At 42.7% G+C, this 17,242-nt stretch overlaps 1 protein-coding gene across 1 annotated transcript in view; it reads right to left on the bottom strand.

Annotated features, from left to right (window-relative positions):
- si:dkey-12j5.1 (uncharacterized) overlaps nucleotides 1-17,242 on the bottom strand; it is a 196,674-nt gene that overhangs the window by 43,808 nt on the left and 135,624 nt on the right. The window contains exon 10 of the mRNA XM_022679489.2: nucleotides 11,342-11,455. Within this exon, the coding sequence (XP_022535210.1) occupies nucleotides 11,342-11,455 (114 nt within the window). The remainder of the gene's footprint in view (nucleotides 1-11,341; nucleotides 11,456-17,242) is intronic.

Genomic DNA, 17,242 nt, shown 5'->3' with positions numbered 1-17,242 from the left:
CCCAGGCACAGTCTCTCAGCACACGGCCAGGAATGTTGTCAGGCCCAGGAGCTTTCCGAGCATTGATCCTGCTGAATGCTCTCCTCACACTGTCTGGGGACAGCGTCAGCACCTGGTCACCAGGAGGAAGGATGGATTTCTAGGCGGGTGTGTTGTTGAGTGGCTCGAACCTTGCGAAGAACCCATTCAGGTCGTTCAGCAGAGATGTGTCACTGTCGCAGGTCTGTGGATGTGGTTTATAGCCTGTGATAGACTGGATACCCTGCCACAGGTTCTGTGTGTCTCTGCTGTCACTGAAGTGTTGGGAAATCTTCTTTGAGTACAGCCTCTTAGCTTTCCAAATCCCGCGGGACAGGTTGGCCCTGGCTGACCTCAGGCCTGCCTGGTCACCTGTTCTGAAGGCTGCATTTCTAGCCTTCAGGAGCTTGTGGACCTCTCCTGTCAGCCATGGTTTCTGATTCGCTAGAACAGTGACGGTCTTGAGGTCGGTTACATCATCAGTGCACTTGGTGATGTAGGCAGAGACAGTTTCTGTGTACTCCTGAATGTCTGTGGAGTTGTTGTGGGTGGCAGCCTCTCTGAACATATTCCAGTCTGTTGTGCTGAAACAGTCCTGAAGTGCCTCTGAGGAACCCTCTGGCCATACTCGTACCTGCTTAAGAACTGGTTTGGTGACTTTAACCAGTGGTCTGTAAGCTGGCATTAGCATAATGGTGAGGTGATCAGAGGCTCCCAGGTGGGGGAGGGGGGGGGGGGGCTCGGTAGGCTCCTCTGTGTGTAGTAAAGACCTGGTCCAATATGTTGTTTCCCCTGGTTGGAAAGTCTATGTGTTTAAAAAGTCCAGAAAACACACTCTTTGGGTCTGCATGGTTGAAATCTCCAGCCAGAATGAGAAAAGCATCTGGGTGCGCTGTCTGCTGTTCACTGATGTACTGGTACAGTTCATTCAGTGCTTCACTCCTCACGCTGTTGTTGGAGGTCGGAGGGATGTAAACAGCAGCGATCAGCACGGCGGAGAAATCTCTCGGTAGATAGAACGGACGGCATTTGATAATCATCAGTTCCACTACCGGTGAGCAGTGTTTACAGACCACAACAACGTTCCGACACCAAGCATCGCTGATGTAAACACAGAGCCTGCCGCCGCGGCTCTTACCTCCGTCAGCTAGCGCGCGGTCCGCCCGATAGCATGTTAGCCGCTCCAGCTGAACGGCGTGGTCCGGGACGCTGTTGTTGAGCCAGGTTTCGGTGAAAACATAAACACAACAGTCTCTCACGGTCTTCTGAGTTGACTGAAGTAAGCGGATGTAATACAGTTTATTGTCCAGAGAGCGTACATTGGCCAAAAGTAGGGTGGGGATAGCTGGCTTGTGTGGGCTAGCCGCTAGCCTCGCTCGGATACCCCCCGCGCTTACCCCGTTTCTGCCTTCTCGCCTGCCGCCTGTGGCGCTTCCATTGTGGGCGAGCTGCAGCGATGGGGGTCGGTGGGGGTGCGGGTGTCCGGAGCACGCCGCAGACTCGCAGTTCTTCTCGGAGTCCGCGGTTTAACTCCAAAAGTGAGTTTCTGCCGACTCCAAGCAGAAACTCACGGCTGTTAGTGCGTTTCAGGACGTGAACGCACGACAAAGACGTACAAAAACACTGCGACTTACGAGACAAAAAACACGAAAACGCTGTTTCCTCGGGGGGGAGAGAAGCCGCAGCGTGTGCACGCGCCGCCATCTTGGATCAGAATACAACACCATACAGACAAAGAATAATAAATAACAAGACAGTGTGCAAATTTTGCAGTGTGCAAAAAGGACCAGGTGAGGTAGTAATTACTCTATTACACAGTGTGCAATAGAGTCCAGTGAGGTAGTAGGGTTTTTAGTGCTTTCCATGTTCTGGGGTAAGTGGGGTAAGAGTGTGTGTGCATGTACAGAAAAACCATCAGTTCAGTCTCTGCAGTTAAGGAGTCTGATGGCTTGGGGGTAGAAGCTGTTGCAGAATCTGGTCGTGCTGGACCGGATGCTGCGGTACCTTCTTCCCGAAGGCAGGAGGGAGAACAGTTCATGTGAGGGATGAGTGGGGTCATTCACAATGCTGGTTGCTTTGCGGATGCTGCGGGTGGTGTAAATGTCCATGATGGAGGGGAGAGAGATGCCGATGATCCTCTCAGCTGTCCTCACAATACGCTGGAGGGTCTTGCGGTCAGAGACGGTGCAGGTCCCAAACCAGGCAGTGATGCAGCTGCTCAGGATGCTCTCAATGGTCCCTCTATAGAAGAGTGTGAGGATGGGTGGAGGGAGACGGGCCTTTCTCAGCTTCCGGAGGAAGTAGAGACGCTGCTGGGCTTTCTTGGCTGTAGAGCTGGTGTTCAGGGTCCAGGTGAGGTTATCTGCTAAGTGGACACCAAGAAACTTGGTGCTCTTAACAATCTCCACAGAGGACCCGTCGATGTTGAGTGGAGAGTGGGTGTGTTGTGCTCTCCTGAAGTCAACAACCATTTCCTTTGTCTTGTCCACATTCAGTTGAAGGTTGTTGACTGTACACCAGTCTGTCAGCCGCTGCACCTCCTCTCTGTATGCTGACTCGTCGCCTTTGGTGATGAGACCGATCATGGTTGTATCATCGGCGAACTTGATAAAGCTGTTAGAACTGTGTTTTGCAGCACAGTCATGAGTCAGCAGGGTGAACAGCAGAGGACTCAGGACACTGCCCTGGGGGGCCCCCGTGTTCAGTGTGATGGTGCTGGAGGTGCTGCCCCCGAACCGGACTAACTGGGTTCTCCCCGTCAGAAAGTCCAGGATCCAGTTGCAGAGGGGGGGTGTTGAGGCCGAGCGAGCTTAGCTTCCTGGTGAGGTTCTGTGGGATGATGGTGTTGAATGCTGAACTGAAGTCTATAAACAGCATTCTGACGTAAGTGTCCTTCTTGTCCAGGTGGGTGAGGGAGAGATGAAGGGTGGTGGTGATGGCATTGTCCGTGGAGCGATTGGGACGATACGCAAACTGCAGGGGGTCCAGTGAAGAGGGCAGTTGTGTCTTGATGTTCTTCATGACTAGCCTCTCGAAGCACTTCATGATGATGGGTGTAAGTGCAACGGGACGGTAGTCATTGAGGCAGGACACTGTGGACTTCTTTGGCATGGGGACGATGGTGGTGGACTTGAGGCACGTTGGGACAGTGGCGCTGCACAGGGAGATGTTGAAGATGTTCGTGAGAACATCTGTCAGCTGGTCTGCGCACTCCCTGAGCACTCTGCCGGGGATGTTGTCTGGTCCTGCAGCTTTTCGTGGGTTGACTCTGCGCAGAGTGTTCCTCACATCCACTGCAGTCAGGCACAACACCTGCTCGTCCGGCTTGGGCATGGTCTTTCTCGCCATCGTGTTGTTTTGTGCCTCAAACCGTGCATAAAAGTTGTTTAGGGCATCAGGGAGGGAGGCATCACGTTCACAGGACGGTGGCATTGTACTGTAGTTGGTGATTGCCTGGATGCCCTGCCACATGCGCCGCGCGTCACCCGTGTCCTTGAAGTGGCTGTGGATTCTCTGGGCGTGTGCACGCTTTGCCACTCTGATAGCTCTTGACAGGTCAGCTCTCGCTTTCCTCAGGGCCACCTTGTCACCCACTCTGAAGGCGGAGTCGCGGGTCCTCAGCAGCGCACGTACCTCAGCAGTCATCCAAGGCTTCTGGTTTGGGCGTGTGGTGATGGTCTTGGAGACAGTGACATCATCAATACACTTGCTGATGTAGCCAGTGACTGATGCTGCATACTCCTCTAAATCAACAGAATCGCCTTCAGTAGCAGCCTCCCTAAACATGTCCCATGCAGTGCACTCAAAACAAAAAGGGCAGAGATGGAGCCTGCCGGCCAGGTTTTCACCTGCTTCTGAACTGGTCTGGAGCGTCTGATGAGTGGTGTGTATGTTGGTGTCAGCCAAACACACATGTGATCTGAGAAAGCGAGGTGGGGGCGGGGCTCCGCCCGGTATGCGCTGGGGATGTTTGTGTAAACAAGATCCAACGCGCTCGCTCCTCTCGTTGCAAAGTTCACATGTTGGTGGAATTTAGGGAGCACTGACTTGAGATTTGCGTGGTTGAAATCTCTGGCGATAATAAACAGTCCGTCTGGGTGTTTGTTTTGCAGATCGCTGATAGTCCGATAGAGTTCACACAGAGCCTCTTTAGCATTAGCACCAATGCTAGCGCTGGGTGGAATGTAGACAGCAGCTATTAGCACGGCGGAGAACTCCCGTACTAAATAAAAAGGTCTGCACTTGACTATCAGGAACTCCACCAGCGGAGAGCAGTGTTTGGCGACAGTCACAGCGTTGTTACACCATTCCGTGTTGATGTAAACACACACGCCTCCACCGCGGGTCTTCCCGGATAGAGTCGCGCTTCTATCGGCTCTGAACGCGGTTAGCCCAGCTAGCTGAATGGCGCTGTCCAGAATGTTGTCGTTAAGCCACGATTCCACAAAAACCAAAACACAGCAGTCTCTGAACTCACACTGGGTAGTTCGCTGGAGTCGGATGTAGTCCAGTTTATTGTCAAGGGAACAGACGTTTGCAAGAAAGAGCGATGGTATAGCCGGCCGGCTAGGACTAGCCATTAGCCTCGCGCGGATCCCGGCTCTCTTTCCACGCTTCTGCTTACGCTCGCACCGCTTGCGATGGCACTTCCGCTGGGCTCCGGCGTCAGGAAACACCGCGGGCTGGCGGCCTGGGTCTCTTAGCAGGCTAAGCTCAAGTAGCGTCTGCAGAACCTCGTCCGGTAGCGTGTTTTCTGGCTGGTTTCTCCACTGTAGCAGGGTCTGGCGGTGGTAGAACATGTGCACGGGTGTTCCGATGCACATATTTGCAGGAAATAAACGGAAAAAACGACAAATAGTAACACAAAAGCACCATTTAACGGACCCGGAGCGGCCGCTGCGTGTTAACGCGCCGCCATGATGTGTAGAGCTGATCTGTGTGCATTGCAATATTTTGAGCAGAACTGTGCTCTTACCCTGATAATTGAACTTTCACAGTCTGCTCTTACTGGTGCAATAATGTGCAATTAATGAAGATTGGCCACCAGGCTGCTCCAATTTAGCCATGAAACCTCCCACACTAAAATGACAGGTGTTTCAGTTTCATTGTCCAACCCCTGTAACTCTGTGTTGACGTATTTGCTATCTCAAAATAGCTTTTCTCTATCGAATGAAATTGCATGACTTTTCCAGGTTTTTCATGACCGTATGAACCCTGTATATATTTCAATCTCTCCTTTTTATGGCAGACAATACTTTGCTTTAGCTATTTATTTAAACAGAATTTGTAAACTCTTTGTGTTTTTCCAGCAGCAGCTTTCAAGAAAGTTCTGCACTCTGAAGGACGAACACCTCTGCTAGCTCGCCAGTGGTTTGTGTTTCCATTAATCACTAAATCTACTTTCTTCGCTTTGCTTTTCACCTGCGATTGGCTTCTTTTTGTGGCTAAACTGCAAAGGCAATTTGGTACGGTTGTGCTGGAGGGTCAGCGCGCAGTAAAGTGTGTTTAGCGGCAGTGTATGGAGAGTTTTAATCTGAAGGCCTTGAGGAGAATGCCAGGATCGATCAGCGTGAGAGCTTAGCAATGCTGCGGCCCGGCCTCTCTATTGGATTGCTATAATTACACATCAATAGTGCATGCTCAAATCAACCATAACTAATGAAGTGCTGTGCTCCAGAGGAGAAACTCCAGCCACGAGACCTTTCAGAGAGAGGAAAAATAAAAATAAAGCAGCGACTAGTAAAGGCGGCTGACTTTGAGTTAGCTGTGCACTGTGAAAGAAGATCTTTTTTTTATTTAAAATCACAAAAAAAATATGTAGGGAAATTTTGATCCAGTTGGCTAATTACAACATTTTGGTTTTTGAGCTTTTTCCTTTTGCATGACCCATTGATTATTTGACCTAACTGATTACAAAATATGTTGACTGCATTAAATTTCTGCCTCAATGTCTCGTTAAATATTAACTGGATCACAATACACAGCCTGCTCGAGGCAGTCTGACACAATTGAGCAGCCTGTAGCTCAGTCAGGCTGATCAGAGAAGGGCTGATCAAATGATTGACCCAGACATCAGGTAACAAGAAAAAAAGAACCAATTCTAAAATTATACTGAAGGAAGGAAAATAATACGGATACTAATCAAAGAAATGAATACGTACATAACATAAAATAATTATAAATAATAAAGGACATTCAGTTTATATTGGACTGTCAACTATTATGAAGTACAATCAGTCTAATTATTATAAAAAAAATCACAATCTTAGACAAGAAAACAGTATTTACCATACGTAAGCTATGCACAAATGAGAGGAAAAAAAGAAAAAAGAGCACAGCCAACTGTGCTCGCTCTGACTCCGGCTGTTGATGGAAAGCAGTATGAACTGGGATTCAGACCAGTGGTCCCTTATTACAGGGGTGTCCAAACTACGGCCCGCGGGCCATTGGCGGCCCGTTTCCTGTTTTGGAGCGGCCCGCGAGGTATTTTAGAAATAGAATGAAAGTTGGCCCGCTGTTAAGCAGGTTTTTATAATATGAGATTCAAAGTTTGAACGCTTGGTGTCAGAAACGGGCCAAAGAGTCTAAAAGTGGAGAGAGTGAAGTTGTAGCGCAAAAAACGGGCCAAAGAGTCTACAAGCGGAGCGAGTGCGCATTTCTGGTGCAAAAAAACGGGCCAAAGAGTCTAAAAGCGGAGAGAGTGCGCATTTTTAGTGCAAAAAAACAGGCCAAAGAGTCTAAAAGCGGAGAGGGTGTGCATTTGTTCTGCAGAAAAAGGGCAAATGAGTCTAAAAGTTGCCGTAATTAAGGAGTTTAATATTAAGAGTCATCATGAAATGAAACATTAATTTGAAAAATCTTAATTTACACAACACTGTCAAAGATAAAGATAGTTAGTCAAGTAAAATGGTGTGTAAATGAAAGTAATCAGTAAAATGTATTATTTAAAGTGGTATATTTCATTATTTGTTTTATTACAGAGTCTTTGGCCCGTGACTTCAAATATATTTCTCCTTCTGGCCCCCAACAAAAAAAGTTTGGACACCCCTGCCTTATTATTTTAACATCCAAACAATTTTTGGATTAATTAAGGTAAATTAAGCCATCAAACCATCCTGCAAACCAGGATGAGTAAGCGGATGAGTATGAGATATCACTGAGTCTAAGACGAGTTCAAGTATACACATCATTGATCCCAACACAAATTCAAGTACATTTAGAGTCTAAGACAAATCTGAGTACACATAAGTACACTGCAAGACAAGATGTACTACAGATACAGAACTAATGAGTCCAATAGAACTTCAAGTATGCATACTATCTACAGCAGGGGTTGGCAATTACTATTATATTTTCCAAGCCATTACATTACATTAAAAAAAATGTTTTGCAAAATGAAGTGTAATGGGATGGAGTGCTACAGACTAGTAGCTCTCCAGCCCAGAGGGTTGTTGAACCCAATTGCAGAACAGCTGATCTCAAAGCAGGTGAACAAAAGAAAAGAGGAAAAATAAATAAATAAACACACCGCTCCTTACAGGGGATCGAACCCGTGTCGTCAGGGTCGCGGTCCAATACACTACCGCTGCCCCGGCTAGTGAATTGGCACATGAATGGGAAAGATGCCCTTATAAGGAGATAGGGAGCCCAAGATCGGGCGGGAAAACAAGAACGGGCGGAAACAAAGTCACGGCGAGCGCGACAGAAAGACAGGGGAGTAAACAAAATGTAAACAAAAGCTCGCCAGAGAACCATTTTATTTTCTTAATTATCGTTCATTATAGTTCAAACAACCTCACCGGCCAGATGTTTCATGCTTGTGGGCTACATCTGGCCCGTGGGCTGCCTATTGCCAACCCCTGATCTAGAGAGTAAAGGTACGATCAAAATCAAGACTAAGTACACATACGATCAAGTACAAGGCAAACTAGAGGTCAGACACTCTCAAGACCAAGCCAAGTCTGAGTGAAGGTCTCAACAGGTGTAAAAATTAAATCAAAACTCATCCATACCTGCAATTTTGGGACAAAAATGAAGAAACATAGAGAGTTGGGTTGATTAGAAATAAAATAAGAGAGAGGACAGAGAGAAAGGCAGCATATACACAAGCTCAAAAAGCTTTAAAAGCTAGAATGACAGTCTCCTTTTAAAGCATGACCTTAATCCAATGCTGTATATGAAGAAAGCTGGAAAAATAAAGCATTCAAATACTTAATAGAGGAGTTTATATCTATATATGTTTAATTAATTAATTTTTAAACATTTCAATGGGTCCATTCATTACAATATAAAATGGGCAGCAGAAAAGTTTAAATGGTATAAAATCAATAGACGTGATTCAAGGTTCTGATGGGACTTTGGTGAAGCGAATAGTAAAATAAGTTCAGACATTCGAGCAGCTGAATTGCCACAGCAATCCCTGGTTGCTAGATCGCCGGAGAGAATGTGTGTGTGAGTGTGTGTGTGTGTGTGTGTGTGGTGCCAAACAATTCATCTTCCATGACCATGCCAAGGACAGAAGGTAACAAATTCTTTAGTCCTCCCTCAAAGGAAAGGACAGGAGCTCATGGGGGTGGGGGCTGTGTGCGGTAGGGGGGGCTGTGAAGGCCAGAGCATAACAATAAGTACAAAGAAAGAGAAAGAGAGAGAGAGAGAAAGAAAAGAAGTAAAAAGGCGAGAAAGAAAAGATTAAAAAAAGAAATGAGAAGTCTGCACACAGTGACCACAGGCGTTCTCCGGGAGGAAGCCGGACTCTAATAACTCGAGCAGTGAAAGGCCACTGGAGATGATGGAAGGAGGAGAAGGAAAAAAAAAGAAGAAAAGGAGAGGACAAAAAGCTGGAGGGAATAAGGAGTAAGACAAAGGAAAGAAGGGAGCGGACAGTGAGGATAGAAGAAGTTAGACACCGTCTCCCCTCCCTCCTCGTGCTGGATGTGCTCTCCTCCCTTTCCCTCGCCTTTCATTTTCCATTTCCACAGACCCTCGACCGCCGGCGGTGTGAGAGAAATTCACCCCGGCGAGAGGAGAGGACATGCTGAGAGAGCGCTGTGCTGATGAAAGAAAGAGTGTGTGTGTGTGTGTGTAGCAAAAGTCCTGGCAAGCACCAGTAACTCCCATACTGAGGAGTAAAAAAAAAAAGTGATGGTGATTTAGAGCTGTGTGTGTGAGTGTGTAGAGTGTGTGTTTGTCTGTGTGTGTGTGTGTGTGTGTGTGATGACTTTGTAGTGAAAGCAGAGACCCGAGAAAAACAGGGTTAACCTACAATGTCAGGACTGTCAACCATCACCAGCACATGTCAAGGCCTGGGATGTGTGTTAGACAGCTGCTGAACAGCTGGTTCTTGTATTTGACATGCTGAACGCTGGTGAAATGGTCTGGTGTGAGAGACTCTGACATGGGCAACAATATTATAACGTCCAGAAAACTGTGCATCAGCAGAGCATCTACAAAACGCTACCGTTTGTTGAGAGCTCCTGGTTTATTATGGTGAATAACTAACGGAAGTAGACCAAGTAAGGGTTTGTTGGGATGCCAAGACTCTTCAATGAAGTAATAAAAGCTGTCAAATCAGGTTGGAACTGACAAAAAGGCTACTGTGGCACTGAAGTGTCTCAGAAATGTTTAAGAATAGAAGAAGTTTGTTCTCAATTGCTCTCTATTGTTTTTGGTCTTTTTTTCATACATAACGCAGTGCGCATTTTAAGTGACAATAGTAAGCAACAGGGGTGTTGCCATGTTGTTAATCTACACAGACTCCTCTCCTAAAAACTGTTTTTTTTTTTTTTCCGGGTGAGTAAAGTGCTTCTGTTTATTTTAAGTAAGCTTAGATTTTAAATATTTTCAACAGCACGGTGATCAGCAGCGCTAGACACAGTTAGCAGCAGCGCTAGCCATGCTTAGCAGCGCTTAGCGCTAATAAATGCTGCCTGAAAGTGTGGAAGCCTAAGGGTTCCGGTAAGCCAGGGCATTATAAGCTAGCGGTTTGTCCCATGTAGCTTGTTTTAACATGGCAAACATGCAGATTTCAGTTTGAAATAATTGCCTCTGAAAGGTGAAAGAGCAAGTGCTGCAGTTAGCAGCTAATGCTAATACTGCTGGAGAACTAAACTGAAACTCCTGTATAACTATGCACTTCAGCAGAGTGGATTTACTGCTTTTTACAACCTGATTGGTAGAATTCATACATAAGGCGCACCAGATTATTAAGCGCATTGTTGATTTTTGGGAAAATGTAAGGATTTGAAGTGCGAAAAATATGTTTTTTATTTTTTGTTTGTTTGTTTTGTGGAGTGTGCCGTATTGCTGCTGCACACTCAAAGCTGATTGGTCACCACCTGGGGGGAACCAGCCTTAAAATGATACAAGAACAGGAGGTGCTGTGGTTTGCTTTGTTTTCAAAATGGTTCCTGTGTGTTCCTGGTTTCCTGCCACATGGTTCTTGTAGTTGACAAACCCAACTCTGGTAAAATGGTCTGGTGTGAGAGACTCTGACATGGGCATTGTAACATCCAGAAAACTGTGCATCAGCAGAGCATCTTCAAAACGCTACCGTTTGTTGAGAGCTCCTGGTCAATTATGGTGAATAACTAACGGAAATAGTCCAAGTAAGGGTTTGTTGGGATCTCAAGACTCTTCAATAAAGCAATAAAGACTATCCAATCAGGTTGGAACTGACAGAAAGGCTACTGTGGCACTGAATTGTCTTAGAAATGTTTAATGATGGAACAACATTGTCCTCTATTGTACAGAACTGGGGTCACTGGGGCTTTTTTTATTTATTTATTTTTTACTTTGCTTCTGAATTAACCACCGTGGAGGACCAGCCTTAAAATGGCACAAGAACAGAAGGTGCTGTGGTGTTCTTTTAGTTGACAAATCAAACACTGGTGAAATGGTCTGATGTGAAAGACTCATGGTTTGTGCCTCGGTTAAAAAAATGTACCTGTACTATACCATTTTCCTTAGAGTGAATGAACATTGAAAAATGTCCAGACAGTCAGGTCCAGACTGTATCCAAAGCTGCAGTAAAAGAAAAACGGCTCTACCCACACATGATTTTATTTGGATATAACCTTGACATTACCTGGACTCTGAGTTACCATGCATGTGTGAAAGTGTCCTTGGATGGTCAATAGACCATTTACATATGGAATGGGCTAGTTTACAACAAATCAGCAATGGATTTAACTGACATCTGACATAAGTTGTTATGATAAAATCCAGTTTTATCTTTAGAGGTCTTGGTGGCGGTTTTATTATTATATACAATATAAGTGTATTTACTGCATTAAAAACATATTTGTATATATGTGTGTGATATTACCTTCTTGGCCTTGGTGAGGTAAGTTCTGGCTGATTTTTTGAGGCTCTCTGGATCCTCAGTGGTCTCTGGTTTGTCCAGTTGTAGATAAAACAGCCACCCCAACAAATACCACACCTGAGGAGACAGAAACACAAGGGCATGAAAAAACTAAATAGATTTACTCTAATGACCTAAAGCTGTAAATGTATTTGCTTTTGATGAATCTGTATAGACATGTGTTAAGTGTTTAAAGCTGTTGTGTAGAGATATGGAATTCTTCTTTAACTGTTTTACCTTTGAGGAGGCTGCACAAGTCTGTCAAAAACCTTGAATCTCCATTTCTGCAGTTTTTTACTTTCTTACATAACGAGAATCGTCCAGTTGCTGCACGTTGCTATTTAATGATGAATGGAGCAATAGAAATGCTTTTATTATTAAAATTTAAATTACTTTTATTATCAAAAATATCTTATACACTGTTTCCAATAAAACTTAAGAAGGTTTCTTTTAACTTAAACAATCATAATCAGTACCTGCCAAAAGTTTGGATACACTTTATCATTCAATGTTTTTACTACATTGTAAATTAAAACTGAAGTCATCCAGACTATGAAGGAACACATAAGGAATCATGCAGTTTCTGAGGCTTTAAACTCTGATGAATATATTTTTGTGCAACAGAGGTGTCTACTTATGAGAGCCAGTTTCATCATAATGTTTCTGATGGTCGTTCTGATTGCACTTGATGATACTTTCAAAGTATACTTTCAAGAACTGCTTGAATTTTTGCACCAGGAGTGGCATAAAGTTATCCAAAAGCAGTGTGTAAGACTGGTGGAGGAGAACATACCAAGATGCATGAAAACTGTGATTAAAAACCAGGGTTATTCCACCAAATATTGATTTCTGAACTCTTAAATCTTAATGAATATTAATATTAAATATAATTATTTGAGGTCTGAAAGCTTTGCATCTTTTTTGTTATTTCAGCCGTTTCTCATTTTCTGCAAATAAATGCTCTAAATGACAATACATTTATTTGAACTTTGGGAGAAATGTTGTCCGTAGTTTATAGAATAAAACAACAATGTTCATTTTACTCAAACATACCTAGATATAGCACAATCAGAGAAACTGATTCAACTAAAACTGAAGTGGTCTCTTGAATTTTTTCAGAGCTGTACATTGAAATGAAAAAATGAGCAAATTAGATTTAGATTAGATTCAGAGTTATATGTCAGTGTGAATCGCTAAGGGAGGAAAAAAATGACCTGATTTCCAAAGGCATGAAGTTAAAGATGACCCATTTCATTAATATTTTAAGCGATATTCCTTTTTTATTTCCATCTATTACATTTTCAATACAACAAAAAATGAAAACAGCCCGAGGCGAACGTCTGGGCACCCTGCTTGGTGGGTACTTAGCAATGCCCTCCTTGGCAGGTATCAGAGTCTGTAAACACTTCTTGTAGCAGCTGAGAGTCAGTCAGGGTTCTTTCTGAGGGGGTTTTGCTGATTTTTAATGCTGAAGACTTGTAGTTGTAGTTTTAGTCTTGTGAGATATATTCCCATATTTACAGGGATGTTTAGGTGGGTGATTGAACTGCCTCCAGATTCCCAAGCTGAAGATTTCATTGTGGATTTTGAGGTGTGTTTAGGATCATTATACTGCTTAGGGAACATTATACTTCCTGCTTCAGGTTTCTTTGGTAAAAAAAAAAAAAAAAGGAAAAAAAAAAGAAAGTGTGATGTTTTCACCCATAATTTGCTGTAATTTAAATGAATCCTACTCTATTCTTTCCTCTTTTATATCATTTTTCCCATACCATTCAAACTGGCGATCTGTGAATCATAGTAAAAGTGGCTTAGCTAACAACTAGTAGACAAGAACATACACTAGTCACGTCAGGAAGGAGCTAATGATTAGTCAGGAGAAGAAAAAAAAACAGCAGCAATTCACTTTATTTGAGCCATACTACACAAAACTATCATCACCCTGCTGTAGAGTGCTCTAAAACTGAGGACCCTATTTTAGCGATCTATAGCAAGATGTCAGCAGTGCACCACAAAGCTTGATAAAGAGTGTGTCGGTGTGTGTTTGCTATCGTAACGACAGGAAGTATGCCTTGCGTGGCTCGAAACATGCAAAAGGCATGTGATAATTGTCTTAATTAATCATGGGTGTGCTTTAGGCATAAAGTGAAATAAACCAATCGGTGTGTGACCTGCCATTCCATGTGATCTGACTTTGGTGGATTAATATTTTAAAGGCGCAGAGCTTCTGCATGTCTCATCAGACGAAAATGACCTGAGCGTTTATGCTGTGACAGTGTGTGATCAGCTCATTTATAGGAACAGCAATGTAATTTTAGTTTCTGTTCAGGGCTGATGTAAAAGTTGGGTTTGTGCACTGCTGTGTGTGTGTGTGCGTGTGTGTGTGAGTGTGTGTGTGTTAATTAGCAAAAGGTGTATGAGCGTTAAGTGCCTGCATTGCCAAGATAGCAATAAACATCTGATGGTTGACTGTTGTTAAGGTTCTAATCAGTCAATGGCACCTGTGTTTTCTGCTGACAAGACAGCAGACTTCTACCTAAAGTGGACACTTAAAAATGATGAGTTTCTTTGATTTTACCAAATTGAAAACCTCTGGAATATAATCAAGAGGAAGATGATGGTCACAAGCCATCAAACCAAGCTGAACTGCTTGAATTTCGCACCTGGAGTGGCATAAAGTCATCCAAAAGCAGTGTGTAAGACTGGTGAAGGAGAACATGCCAAGATGCATGAAAACTGTGATTAAAAACAAAGGGACATTCCACCAAATATTGATTTCTGAACTCTTAAACTTTATAATATGAACTTGTTTTCTTTGCATTATTTGAGGTCTGAAAGCTCTGCATCTTTTTTTTTTGTTATTTCAGCCATTTCTCATTTCCTGCAAATAAACACTGTAAAGGACGTGTTCTTTAAGCTCCACACTTAAGTGGAATTATTAAAATATTCAACATTCTTTTTATTAAGTATTGCAAGTAGTGTCAGTGTGTCTTTGCTTTCATAACGACAGGAAAAGTAGACCTTGTGTAGCTCAAAACACGCAAAGGATGTAGTAATTCTCTTAATTAATCATGGGTGTGTTTTGGGAGTAACATAAAATAAACTTTAGTACACAATTGGGTGGGGGGCACCCTTGATCTCAAAGCATTAGCCTGCTGATACTCAATTAACAAATACAGGACAGGCAATGCAGCATTCTGAAATGCTGAACAATAGACTGAATCCAGGCTAATAAACAAGACTTCACAAGCTAAACGCATGACAAGAAGGAGCTGAGGCAATATTTGTTTTTATATCTTATTCAGATAACTTCACAAACACCGCTTCTTTCTTTACACACAGAAAATGACAGACATAACCACAGTCTCAGTAATAATAAAAAAACACACACAGAGAATAACAGTTCAATCAGGCAGCAGAGGCTGCAGGGAGACGCACGGTGTGTGTAGGTGTGTGGGTAAGTGTGTGTGTGTGTGTGTGTGTGTGTGTGAGTAAGAAAGTGTGTGTGTGTGTGTTGCAAAGTGGTTGTGTTGTCAGGCGTGGGTGTGCGCTGTAGTTTTTCACCTGTAATTACGCTATAAACACAGCACTGAGTTTCCAATAAAGCGTCATCAAAAGTTCATGCGTCAGAAACACTTGCTCGCTTCTCAACTTTTCTCTCTCTCTCTCTCTCTCTCTCTCTCTCTCTCTTTCCCTCTTTCCCTCTCTCTCTCTCTCTCTCTCCTGGACAGAGTTAAAAGTTCAGATGCTCCGTAACTGCTCTCAATCTGTCACACACGAGGCATCGGGGGGTGTATATCGGGGGGAAAGCGGCATCATTCTGTCACCAATAAGAGCAGATGAAGTCTCTAAGGTTGATGCACTCTCCCCCACCCCACCCGTGTCTATCTATTAGTGAGTGCCCCCTCTACTGTTCTTAGCGGGGTGTGTAGTGACTGTACTCCTGCTGTGGAGTGTGTGGGAGGGGTCGAGGTGCGCTACAAGACTCAGAATTAAACAGGTTCAGAAAACATACAGGAAGAAACAAAAGAAATGTATTATTAAGGCATATGACTGGGTGGAATGGTGTCTTGGTGGTTTGCATGTTTGGCCCTCAGCACGGGGGTCTTAGGTTCAAGTCCCTGTCTGTGTGGGATTCCTTCGGGGACTTCTCCTCTGGAGATTGTCCCCCACAGTCCAAAAACATTAAGATCAGGTTAACTGGACACTGTAAACTGCACTAAACTTGGTAGCTCTGAAACTGCTCTTATGTGACAATGTATGTATGTCTATTATATATATATATATATATATATATATATATATATATATATATATATATATATATATATATAGCTCTGGAAAAAATAAGAGACCTGCTATTTTGCTATTAATAGGTATACTTCATGTAACCCAATATTTTAAATATGCTTACAGTAAAATTAGAATACATTTAATGAGTATAGTATCAAATCTGTTTTACTATTATACACCAGGAATATATATATATATATATATAGAGAGAGAGAGAGAGAGAGAGAAATGCACTAAGAATTAATGTTAAATATATTTACATTACAAATATGCTGCTTGTTTCTGTCTTTTGTAAATAGCACACCTCTAGTATAATTCGTTGGGTATAAAAATATAGATTTAAATATGATGTACTACTTTAATATAGATTTAAATATACTGTACTACTAAATATACTTTGTACGTATATGTGTATTACTTCTCTATGCTATAAGGGTGTAGATTAGCTGATTTTGTGTTTTTGTGCTGCTGTCTTGGCCGGGACTCACTTGTAAAAGAGATTTAATCTCAATGTGACTACCCTGGTTAAATACAGGTAAATAAATAAATAAAAGTACTACAATTTTAGTGTGTTGCAAATTTACTTACATTTTTTTATTTGACATTTAAATGTGTTATTTAACATTGTAACCTATAATTTACTAATATTTATATTTTTCTCATTATAATTACAGAGCATTGAAATACATTTTAACTGTCATATTAATGTAATATCTAAATATATTTGTAAAACATTTTACCAAATGTAGTAATTTAATTTATTTTTTTTAAATGTTATATGATACATTGTACTAACAGTTGTTTTTAACACACTTTGCTAAAAATGTATAAAAGTATATTTGGAAATAAGTCTTTTAGAAATATGTTGAATTACATTAAACTAAAAGTTAACTTCATAGTAGTCTTTTTTTTTTTAAATATTACTATATTGTACTATTTAAAAAGTATGATCGGATTTTACTTTCAAACATTTGATGAAAGCATAATATTAAAGCACATAAATCTGTTATATTTCTCAAAATATGTTTTAAGTACAATTAAGTATATACTTTTTTATCAATGAAATTGTAAAGGAGTTAAACTGATTTATTGTAAAGGCACAGTATAACAGAGTTGTCTTAATGCTAATCAGCCGCATATGCGTGAGAACGCAGTGCTGGAACGCTGGAGTTATTAAATCAAAGTTTTTATACAGTTTTAAAAAACACAAGAGGCCTTTTACACCAGCGTTTGAACGCACTTTCTGCTGAGCTGCACATCTTAATTGCCCCTCTAAATGTGTGTTTGTCTGCGTGTGTGGGCAGGCCAGAGTCAGACTAAAGGAAGGAGTTAGAGGAGATGAAATGATGGAGAACAGAGGAAGCTGAGAGGCGCTGGGTATGAACAGAGCGGCTATGGAGAACAGAGGCTGATTTATGAACAGGGTGGATTAGCGGCAGTTAAAGAGGAGGCAGAGACACAGATTTTACAACTTGTTACACATGACCCACATACACACACACACACACACACACACACACACACACAGCCAGACACAAAGCCAGATCAATCACCAAACAGCGGCCCTGGCTAAAC

The sequence above is a fragment of the Astyanax mexicanus genome, chromosome 1, assembly GCF_023375975.1.
Source record: "Astyanax mexicanus isolate ESR-SI-001 chromosome 1, AstMex3_surface, whole genome shotgun sequence".
Classification (NCBI taxonomy): domain Eukaryota; kingdom Metazoa; phylum Chordata; class Actinopteri; order Characiformes; family Acestrorhamphidae; genus Astyanax; species Astyanax mexicanus.
The sequence above is the reverse complement of the archived record's forward strand: the minus strand, read 5'-3'. Positions and strand labels throughout refer to the sequence as shown.